General features: G+C 44.6%; 1 protein-coding gene across 1 annotated transcript in view; it reads left to right on the top strand.

Annotated features, from left to right (window-relative positions):
• The window catches only part of LOC124545613 (organic solute transporter alpha-like protein), a 46,103-nt gene that overhangs the window by 11,844 nt on the left and 22,112 nt on the right, over positions 1–12,147 (top strand). The window contains exons 3-4 of the mRNA XM_047124561.1: positions 2,969–3,213; positions 6,963–7,059. Of these exons, the coding sequence (XP_046980517.1) occupies positions 2,969–3,213; positions 6,963–7,059 (342 nt within the window). The remainder of the gene's footprint in view (positions 1–2,968; positions 3,214–6,962; positions 7,060–12,147) is intronic.

Here is a 12,147-nt window from a genome sequence, read left to right as displayed (position 1 = left end):
ACATGGTAGATGACCCATGTGGGGGACGGTAAACTAGAGCATAAGCGACAAGAAGCGCATAGCGTTCGAGGATTTGTTGGAACCTTTTAGAAATTTGGTGGGGTGGAGATTTCTTCGTCAATGATCCTCATTCACAATACGAGGCACGACAGTCTAGAAAAACAATAGTATTACTTCGTTATTAAAATACCATAGCCAGACAGAAGCACCAGGAAAACAAACATTGTAATGTCTACTTCAGATCACACTACGTATGCCTGTTCATGTGCACGATTGGGTAAGAAAATTTTTGACTGTCAGTCAGAGAATAAAAATACAAGAATCTTACTGTTCTGTCGATATGATTTCAGAGTATATCTCTCTGTCATACTGAAATTTATATTTGAGATGTGGGAGATATGTAGACTTATATACACAAATCGGTGTCATACCTAAGTTATTTGTTTCACCTTAGATTCATTGCTATTGTTTGGAGGGATTATTTCAATAGTGTTACAAGTCCATTTTTGTTCATTCTGAGATACAGAGTCCTAAAGTTAAATGAGCGCCGAAAAATCTGCAGTTGACATACCAGAAATATTCAAGCATATGGCTTCTTGCTAGAGATAAACCTTTCTTTCAGTTTGTTTGGACCATTAATGTCAGAAGGATTATAGACAGGAAAGTGGAGGTAATGGACTTGTACCACTATTGAAATAAACCCTTCATTTTATCTTCATTATTCTCTATGTTGGCACTGGTTAGTATGTGGTTAAGATGTTCGTTTTGCCTGCATTTCATTTCTGATGTCTGTTCCCCATGCTGTGATGTGCTGTGTTGCTGTTATAGGGTTTCCTGTGATGTAGTTTTACAATAAAGAAGTAGGTATAATATCACTTATTCTTCAGCTTCATGTATCAAGATATTAGTTTTGCGATTTGACAATATATACTCGTAGATCACCTACTAATATTTTATCAATCATATATCGTATAAATACTTATGTTTCACTCATGAAATAAGTGTTGACAATTGTCTTAAAAGCATGATTCGTGTATATAAGTACCAATGTCCCCCACACAATTGTTAGTACAAGAGAGTCATATACTCTGAAATTGTATAGATAGTGCAGCTGGCACTTTCATTCTATGAAACTTCAGAATTTTCCGACACAATCATGCACATATGGCAATTGCACGTGATTTGTAGTACACATTACAAGGTTTGTTTTCCTGTTGCTTCTGACAGGATGTAGTATTTTAATAAGATAGTAATGCTATTGTTCTCGTAAACAATACCATGTAAAGCACCTTATATTTCAGATGAGGACTGCTGACGACCGTTCTGTGCACACTTATGCTTGGCAGTTACTATAGGTAACTAATGTGTTTGTATAGCGCTGTATCCACTGTAGCTCCAGACAATCACTTAATAACAGTTGCTGGGATAAGATTGCTTCAAATGTGTGCAGAAAAGCATTCTTGTACTCAATTCTGGAGAAGTTCACCCCTCTGTGCCGAAGGGGCAGCTACACTATGTGATCAAAAGTATCCGGACACCTAGCTGAAAATGACTTACAAGGTCGTGGTGCCCTCCATCGGTAATGCTGGAATTCAGTAAGGTGTTGGCCCACCCTTAGGCTTGGTGACAGCTTCCACTCTCGCAGGCAACGTTCAATCAGCTCTCCTTTTCAGAATGAGAATTTCACTCTGCAGCGGAGTGTGCGCTGATATGAAACTTCCTGGCAGATTAAAACTGTGTGCCCGACCGAGACTCGAACTCGGGACCTTTGCCTTTCGCGGGCAAGTGCTCTACCATCTGAGCTACCGAAGCACGACTCACGCCCGGTACTCACAACTTTACTTCTGCCGTATCTCGTCTCCTACCTTCCAAACTTTACAGAAGCTCTCCTGCGAACCTTGCAGAACTAGCACTCCTGAAAGGAAGGATATAGCGGAGACATGGCTTAGCCAGAGCCGCTATATCCTTTCTTTCAGGAGTGCTGGTTCTGCAAGGTTCGCGGGAGAGCTTCTGTAAAGTTTGGAAGGTAGGAGACGAGATACTGGCAGAAGTAAAGCTGCGAGTACCGGGCGTGAGTCGTGCTTCGGTAGCTCAGATGGTTGCCGGCACGGTAGCTCAGCGTGCTCGGTCAGAGGGTTAGCTACCCTCTGTAATAAAAAAACTGAGTGAATGGATCAACAAAGAACAAGAACGAGTGTCATCGGACGTCCGCCCCGAACAAAGTCACCCGACAGTGTAGAACAAAATGAGATAAAAAAAAGAACTTTAGCTGAAGAAATTGAAAAAAAAAGAAAAAAGATGGTAGAGCACTTCCCCGCGAAAGGCAAAGGTTCCGAGTTCGAGTCTCGGTCGGGCACACAGTTTTAATCTGCCAGGAAGTTTCATATCAGCGCACACTCCGCTGCAGAGTGAAAATCTCATTCTGGAAGCATCCCCCAGGCTGTGGCTAAGCCATGTCTCCACTATATCTTTTCTTTCATGAGTGCTGGTTCTACAAGGTTCGCAGGAGAGCTTCTGTAATGTTTGGAAGGTAGGAGACGAGATACTGGCAGAAGTAAAGCTGTGAGTACCGGGCGTGAGTCGTGCTTCGGTAGCTCAGATAGTAGAGCACTTGCCCGCGAAATGCAAAGGTCCCGAGTTCGAGTCTCGGCCGGGCACACAGTTTTAATCTGCCAGCTCTCCTTTTAATAGAGTGTATGTTGTTTAGATGCTCTTAAGAATGGGCAGTTTCCAAAATAGTAGCGCAAACAAAATAATTTTAGAAACAACGAGGTGGAATAATGATCTTCTTCAAATTTATTGAAGCTGGGGAGATCACAAAGTCGAAAATGACAAATTTTGTGATAATTCCTTCCAGATGTCTCAGTTTTATAGCTGGATGTATTATTTTCCCTGATCCCGTTGGGATGCATCCGCCGAGCACCGTGGGAACTAATCCATCAGTGAGCTGGTTAGCTGGTGATTCCAGGTGGCGTCGGTGGTGGCGTTCATGTCGGTGATGCTACCACGCTCGTTCTACCTGATGGCGGCGCTGGAGCAGGACCTGTTCGCCATCTCCGTGTACCAGATGTTCTGCCTGCTGGTGGTCTACTGCGAGCGGCAGGGCGTCGGCCCCGGGGGGCTGGCCGCCCCCACCCACGCTGACACCGGCTGTGGGGCCTTCTGGAGGCTGCCCTTCCGTCGCAGCTGTTGTCACCCCATGAGCTTTACCAGGTACCTGCCAGCTCTTTGACACCTACCACAGATTTGTGATGTTCTCGAGCACTCATGTTGGCAGAGTCGTACAAATGGTGCGATATTTCGACATTTTTTGACGATCCTGATGACCGTTTTCCGCTTGACTCCACTTTGCTAAGACGTGTTCAAAAATTATCTAATGTCAAAGAGTCCGATTACACAATTTTTTTTGTTGTTTTGCTGATCAACATGTCTGCTAATCATCTGTACTGTGTTAGCCATACAGAGTGTTTACAGTTTGTTCACAACTTACTGGCTGAGCTTTCAGGAATGTGCAAGAAGCGGAGGAAGCAAATCCTACCAAAGCACAACGTAGTATCAGCTGCAGAGAGATTGGCCGTGAGGATGGAAGGAGCCTTTATCACAATGTTCTTACATTACACACGTGCTTTCTACTGGTTTGACAAGGTAGAGCATAACAATCACTTCCTAACGGCTACTATAGGGCTCGTACAAGATTACTTCACCTGTGTGCAGAAAAGCATTCTTGTTCTCAGTTCTGAAAGAGTCCACCCCTCTGTGCCAAAGGCGCAGCTACCTCAGTTGCCTGTCGCATACTGAGCTGTTTGCTTCATCCGTTACGAATGAAACTCTCCCTGTCCACCTCAGACACATTGCAGGAATGGAGGTCTGTACATACCAGTTGCACGCAGCCTTTCTCAAGTGATTTTAAAGAAACTATTCGGTCAAATAAATGATTCTTACGCGGCTCATAGCCTCAATCGTCAGCTGTATGAAGAACTGCCTATAATTTCGTTAACAGTGATAGTTATTGTGATGTTTTTGGTGTTTTCTATCAATACCACCCCACACACGTCGCAAAGTTGGCAATGGGATTGCAAGTTTCTTTTATATGACAATAGGGTTCACTTGTGATCTGGCAGAGCCAATGGTACACGCCCACTGAGCCGTTTTCCAATAGCCCCGTACCACAAGTGCCCTCTGCTGCCGGAAATATAGGAAGGCCACCGGGACCCAGACAGTCCACTTATACCTATGGCCACTTCGTTACAATACAATCGTTCGTCCTTAGTACTCCTTGCCTCTTCTTTGTTGACTTGTGATAGCTAGACTCTGTCTCTTGCTGCATTCTCTGTAATGAGTCTTCGTGCCTCTAGGGAAACATAAGTTGAGTATATTTTTGTTTATTATGTTAACTTGTTTCTAAGCTGACCAGCCGTTCTATGACGGCAGTTGCCCTACCACTCGTAACTCACATCTCGTTACTGTTGTGTTTGAAGTCATACGAAGCCACATCCCCATATTTAGTAAAGTTCTGTACGAAATTAGAATAGTTTGCAATAAATAATAGGGGTCGCTATGAGATTGCGTGTGGTCCATGTTAGATCACGTTTTCCTGGATGCGAAATGTAGCTAACACATTCAATTTTTCTTTAAACTTGAAACAAGATCTGCATCTATCTCCAAAATAGAGAAAATGGATTGTGTAAGGAGCGATCAAAGAGTTTCCAGTTGGCCATACTCTCCTGAAATCGGTACGTCAATGAGGCAAAATCTCTGTCAGAACGGAGGCACTCATCTCACTGATGCACCAGATTGAAGTTACCTGTCTGGTAAAACACTGTGTGTTGCTCCATGAAGAAGTCTGTAGCCACTTACTGCACATCCTCACCTGTCAGGAATCGTCTGCCCTTCAAGGTCTTTGATGAGGGGCTGAGGTGTGTAATAATCGCATTCGAACAGGACTACAGGAAGCTTGCTCAAATCTATCTCACTTGTCTGTAAACGTTGAGGCTGGCCTATTAGATCGACTGGGGTGTTGTGTCAAACAGCGACCAGCATTTAAACTGGCGCACCATTTCCGTAAAAAGATTCGTATAGCTGGGATGTCCCACGACTCTAGGTGAGCCGCTTGCCGGAATGATTCATCTTCCTCCACGCACATTGACCTATTTCTACGTCTACATCCACAGCTACGTTTACATACATACTCCTCAAACCAACATACGATGCGGGGTGGAGCGTACAACTAATAGCGACTTCACTCATGTTATACTCGGAAATGGAGTAAGAGAAAAACGACTCTTCTGTATCCCTCTGTGCGGTCCCTAATTTCTGCTATCTTATCTTGTGGTTCTTGCTCGAAATGTACATTGGTGGCACTAGAGTAGTTCCGGAGTCAGTCTCTAAATTTTCTCAACAGTGTCTCGCGAAACAAGCGTTGTCTTCTCTCCAGGGATTCCCATTTGAGTTCCCGCAGCATCTCCATAACACTTACGTGTTGATATAACCCGTCAGTAACAAATGTAGCAGTTCGCCTTTGAAATGCTTCGATGCCTTCCTTTAATCCGACCTGGTGCGGAACTCACACACTCAAGGATGGGTTGTACTAGCGTTCCATACGGTGTCTCTTATATAGATGAGCTACTCAAAATTCTTCCAACAAAGTGACGTCGACCATTCGCCTTCCCTAGTACCTTCCTTATGTGCCCGTTCCATTTCACGGCGCTTCCTACGTTACGGCTAGCTCTATAATCGACGCGATCGTGTTCAGCAGCGCACTACTAATACTATATTCGAACAACAAAAGTAGCTGGCTGCGGTGGCCGAGCGGTTCTAGGCGCTTCAGTCCGGAGCCGCGCGACTGCTGTAGTGGCAGGTTCGAATCCTGCCTCTGGCATGGATGTGAGTGATGTCCTTAGGTTAGTTAGGTTTACGTTGTTCTGAGTTCTAGTGGGCTGATGACCTCAGATGTTAAGTCCCATAGAGCTCAGAGCCATTTGAACCATTTTGAACAACACTTACTCATTTGCATTAAATTACCCTTCCTACATTTGAAGCAAGCTGCCGCCCATCACACTAACTATAAAGTGTGTCTAAGTCATCATGTATCCTACTACAGTCACTTGACGACGGCACCTTTCCATACACCACAGTGTTATCAGCAAGCAGTCGCAGATTGGTGCGCCCCGGCCGTCAGATCATTATATAGAGAAAAAGAGCAGTCCTATCACATTTCCCTGAGGCACTCGTGACGATAACCTTGTCTCTGATAAACACTTGCCTTCGAGGACAACGTGGTGAGTTGAGTTACTTAAGAAATCTTCGAGCCATTTACATATCTGAGAACATATTCCGCATACGAGTGTCTTCACTAATACCAAAGTCTGCAGCGGGAGACCGTGAGAGAAGCTTTCCCGAAAATCTGGAGATATGGCCTCTACCTGTTGCCCTTCATCCACGGCGATGCGAGAAAACGGCAAACCGAGTTTCGCATGTGGACAGATTTGTGGGCAGAAGCTTTTCTGTCTTACTGAAATTTACTACATTTGAATTCAGAATATGTTCAAGAATTCTGCATCCTTGAAGGCAGGTAAAAGTTCTGTCGTATATCCGTTTGAGTTGTTGAATGTAATTATGATGTCCTAGGTAAAAGGAGCTTTGCTTGGCACATCATGGGTGGGGCATTGAGCTGCGCAAGTGACAACAGTGGTCCAATTTCAGCCAAAGTGAGCCATAACCTCCACAGCCATACTACTATCATTAATTTTAAATTTCAGTAGTGCCATCTAGTGGTCGTTTGTAATTTAAAGTAATGGACCGGCCTGTGTGACCTTTATATTATTGTTCTCCGCAAGCCAGTTGTATACACATTTATTGCAATGCCTGGTTGATATGTGGAAGTCGTTTTCCGTTGGAGTAAACATCTTACTTAGATTCCCACGAAATCCGACACGCTTAATCTTGCACTGTGTTTGTTCCAGGAGATCGCTGCTGAAACTGCGGTTGGCCGTGCTGCAGATGCCAGTGGTGCTGTGGATCATGTACGGCGTCTGTTACGCCCTCTGGTCTGAAGACGAGGTGAGCAAATACAGCTCTGCCGCAGCCTTCGATAGCCAGAAGTAGTCCACTTAGTGATTCCATACATTAAATGTGCAACACGTGAAAAATACTTGCGTACTCCGTTATACAAAATACATAATCATCCTGTCACCACACTACTCAAATGTACCCCTTTCCTTTAACTACATTCGACCTCCTATATTATGTGCATTCTCCAATGTTTACATATTTTTCCAACACTCCAAAACGTCCTGCATCATATGACGTCCAGAAAAGTTGGTGGAATTACATCGTCCCTAAAACTCTATCAACCTCACAGGCTTTGCCGCACCAGCACCAACATGAACGTCCTTCCCATCATGTTTACACCCTATACAACTCCATATCAAGACATCCACAGTGACAAATATCCCTTACGTCGGTTCCCTAAACTTTTCTTACCCCATCCTCTGGACGAATATGATCCTCGTCGTCCCAACCGCACGGTATGATCCAAGGTGACTCTTCTTAAAATGCAGTCCAAATAATCTCCCTAAAGATCAAAGGCACTTCTCCTCTTTTTCGTGGTACATGCCATATTGTACCGCACTGAGATTCAAATCTGAACCCCTTTTTTTCTTGAGCAGTGTGGCAACAACGGGACTGCCCGTGCGCAGTTCACAGACAACACGAATGCTGCGCTAGCCACAGGAAATGCCCATAGGCCTAGATCCACAGCGGTTCTCCCACGATGGTGTGGGACTAGTATTCGGGGTGCATGGATACAGTGGGCTGTTTCAATTCTCTATAGCTTTGGTATGTTTACTAATAAGAAGAAGGCTTCAGACAAGAAGAACCGATTCAACTCATATTTCTCACATTTCGCAGTTCACTTGCGTACAATCTAAAATGAAAGACTGTAAGATAGTTTGGCTCAATGCCTCCCTTCTCCCCCGATTATTGAGAAAAACAAACCTAAAGTTCATGAAAAGCAGTTGGCTCAAAATTGATAAGATCTGTAGAAAATCAGAAACTCAGCACTTTTAATCATAATATATGGGATCCGCGAACGCATCATCTCCCAGAAATCGATGAAAAATATTTTTTTGGCTGCCAATTATGTACCCGTAAGGTCAACCCTGTACAATGAAACCGCCGCATTTGGCTTGGGAGCAGGGAAACTGTGTTCGATTCCCAAGTACGTTCATTTAGTTATTTTTCCGTTTCTTATTTGGTAGGAATAAGAGAATTAACAAAGTGACCAAATTAAAGATGAATAATAACAAGGCAGGCAAATAAATTTCTCTAACGACTTCGTTCAGTAAAGAATTAAAATTTCAAGCCACGTTATATGAAAACTATTCCGAGTAAGAGTGCTTCGAAAACGAGCATTCGACGCATTTCACCAGATAAGGGAGAGAGGCGAACCGTTGTAGCAGAAGGCAGTATACATAGAACAACACATTTGTATACGGCGTAATATTCCATAGCAGCACCCGGGGAAATTTTACTTATAATGAACAAATGATTAATTTGCGTGCGGTTCTAGGCGCTACAGTCTGGAACCGAGCGACTGCTACGGTCGCAGGTTCGAATCCTGCCTCGTGCATGGATGTGTGTGATGTCCTTAGGTTAGTTAGGTTTAATTAGTGTTACGTTCTAGGCGACTGATGACCTCAGAAGTTAAGTCCCATAGTGCTCAGAGCCATTTGAACCATTATTTTACTTCGCTCCCATGAACCATGGACCTTGCCGTTGGTGGGGAGGCTTGCGTGCCTAAGCGATATAGATGGCCGTACCGTAGGCGCAACACCAACGGGGGGGGGGGGGGGGGTATCTGTTGAGAGGCCAGACAAACGTGTGATTCCTTAAGAGGGGCAGCAGCCTTTTCAGTAGTTGCAGGGGCAACAGCCTGGGTGATTGACGCCGGCCGGAGTGGCCGTGCGGTTCTAGGCGCTACAGTCTGGAGCCGAACGACCGCTACGGTCGCAGGTTCGAATGCTGCCTCAGGCATGGATGTGTGTGATGTCCTTAGGTTAGTTAGGTTTAATTAGTTCTAAGTTCTAGACGACTGATGACCTCAGAAGTTAAGTTGCATAGTGCTCAGAGCCATTTGATGATTGACTGATCAGGCCTTGTAACACTAACCAAAACGGCCTTACTGTGCTGGTACTGCGAACGGCTGAAAGCAAGGGGAAACTACAGCTGTAATTTTTCCCGAGGGCATGCAGCTTTACTGTGTGGCATGGAAAGCTGCATCAAACCAGTCTCAGGACCGAAGACCACAACAACAACAACAACAACATAGATTTACTTATTTTACTAACCCTCCCATTCTTACCAATTCTGAAACGATAAAAAATAGGAATAAAGAAAAAGAAATGACTCGAACACAGGTTTTCTGCTCTGCAGCCTTGGTCGCTACTCCATCGGCGCTTTCGTTGCACAGCGCTTACTTTACGGATACACAAGAGACAGTCAAAGAAATGTCTGTCATAGATTTCTAGAAAATTATACATATCCAGACCTCGTATATGACGATGAAAATTACTCAGTGTTCAATTAACTATCGATCCCGTCAGTTTTGAGTCGACTGCGCGTCATGTATCTTACGGGCGGTTTTCTCAAAAATAGAGGACGGGGAAGAGGGGGCGATTGCAAGTGGGGAAGAGACAGATTTTGAGCCAAACTATCATAATTTTTTTCATTGTAGGTTATACACAAGTGACCAGCCAAACGAGCTGAATCGGTCGGCAGTGTCTAAGGGCTTTCCCTTGTAAGCAGATAATCTCCAACTTTTTTTTCATTTTTTTAAGCGTTGTAATCTATACTGAGGGGCGTTCAATAAGTAATGCAGCGTGCTATTTTCTAAAAGCAGGTTGGTTTTATTTAGGATTTCGATACACCGTATTATTCAAAACTCTTTTGGCTACAAACCCTTGTTTTCAATGTCATAGCATTACTGGGAGGCCCCGTATGCCCGCTCTATTGGTCGACGTCGGAGCCAGCGTGTTGCTGATTCAGTAACCTCCTCATCAATCGCGTACTGCTTCCTCAAGAATGGGTCCTCCATTAACCCAAACAAATGGAAGTTAGGTTAGACGGCGAGGAAGTCAGCGGGCACATACCTCAGAGTATGTCAACTGGTGGACGAGTGTGTCAGCGCTACTAACAGAAGCGTCCAGCTGAATAGTGAAATGTTTGTTTGTGACCCGTCGTTCACCTCGAATGAGAGTGTCCGCACCTTCCAACACTGCAGGAGTCGCAGCTGGGTGCGGCCGCCCGGCACGTGGGAGATGGGACAGGTCTGGGCGACCTTGTTGCCATGATGACACAGGCTTAGCCCAACGACTCGCCATTCTGTCAAGTCTCCGTAGACATTCTGCAAAAGCCTATGAATAGATGGGATACTCTGGTTTTGCACCAAAAGAGAATGACAACCCTCTGTTTGGGACGCACCTCCGTTACGGATGCCAATTTCAAGGCTAGGCACAGCGCCGCCACTTACCAGATCTTCATGAAGCTACAGGGGCTGAAGCGAGAATATTCCACGATGTCTCACAACAAATTCCGCATTTTTTCAACCGAAATTTGCCGAGGAAAAAATGTGTTGCGTTACTTATTTAACGCCCCTCGTACGAATGTAACAAGAAATACTTCGTGCAGGATTGGACATGAAACTGAGCTGCTGGTACGAAGCATCCGTCGCGTTAGCCTACCTTCTTTATTGATATCATGCTAGTGTCAGACTCGACATTAGCTTGTCTTACTACTGAGTTGCCGTTTTCCTTCCTTAATGCTATCTCTACTAATTATCCATCTACTATTTGTTTCATTTCGATATTCCGTGTTCTGTTTTCATCTACATCTACATCTACATCCATACTCTGCAAGCCACCTGACGTTGTGTGGTGGAGGGTACCTTGAGTACCTGTATCGGTTCTCCCTTCTATTCCAGTCTCGTATTGTTCGGGGAAAGAAGGATTGTCGGCATGCCTCTGTGTGGGCTCTAATCTCTCTGATTTTATCCTCATGGTGTCTTCACGAGATATACGTAGGAGGGAGCAATGTACTGCTTGCCTCTTCGGTGAAGGTATGTTCTCGAAACTACAACAAAAGCCCGTACCGAGCTACTGAGCGTCTCTCCTGCAGAGTCTTCCACTGCAGTTTATCTATCATCTCCGTAACATTTCCGCGATTACTAAATGATCCTGTAACGAAGCGCGCTGCTCTCCGTTGGATTTTCTCTATCTCTTCTATCAACCCTATCTGGTACGGATCCCACACTGCTGAGCAGTATTCAAGCAGTGGGCGAACAAGCGTACTGCAACCTACTTCCTTTGTTTTCGGATTGCATTTCCTTAGAATTCTTCCAATGAATCTCAGTCTGGCATCTGCTTTACCAACGATCAACTTTATATGATCATTCCCTTTTAAATCACTCCTAATGCGTACTCCCAAATAATTTACGGAATTAACTGCTTCCAGTTGCTGACCTGCTATATTGTAGCTAAATGATAAGGGATCTATCTTTCTATGTATCCGCGGCACATTACACTTGTCTACATTGAGATTAAATTGCCATTCCCTGCACCATGCATCAATTCGCTGCAGATCCTCCTGCATTTCAGTACAATTTTCCATTGTTACAACTTCTCGATATCAGCATCATCCGCAAAAAGCCTCAGTGAACTTCCGATGTCATCCACAAGGTCATTTATGTATATTGTGAACAGCAACGGTCCTACGACACTCCCCTGCGGCACACCTGAAATCACTCTTATTTCGGAAGACTTCTCTTCGTTGAGAATGACATGCTGCGTTCTGTTATCTAGGAACTCTTCAATCCAATCACACAATTGGTCTGATAGTCCATATGCCCTTACTTTGTTCATTAAACGACTGTGGGGAACTGTATCGAACGCCTTGCGTAAGTCAAGAAACACGGCATCTACCTGTGAACCCGTGTCTATGGCCCTCTGAGTCTCGTGGACGAATAGCGCGAGCTGGGTTTCACACGACCTTTTTCGAAACCCATGCTGATTCCTACAGAGTAGATTTCTAGTCTCCAGAAAAGTCATTATACTCGAACACATTACGTGTTCCAAAATTCTACAACTGATCGAC

The sequence above is a fragment of the Schistocerca americana genome, chromosome 8 (genome assembly GCF_021461395.2).
Source record: "Schistocerca americana isolate TAMUIC-IGC-003095 chromosome 8, iqSchAmer2.1, whole genome shotgun sequence".
NCBI lineage: Eukaryota > Metazoa > Arthropoda > Insecta > Orthoptera > Acrididae > Schistocerca > Schistocerca americana.
Note: the sequence above shows the minus strand (reverse complement) of the source record. Positions and strands in the feature narration are given on the sequence as shown.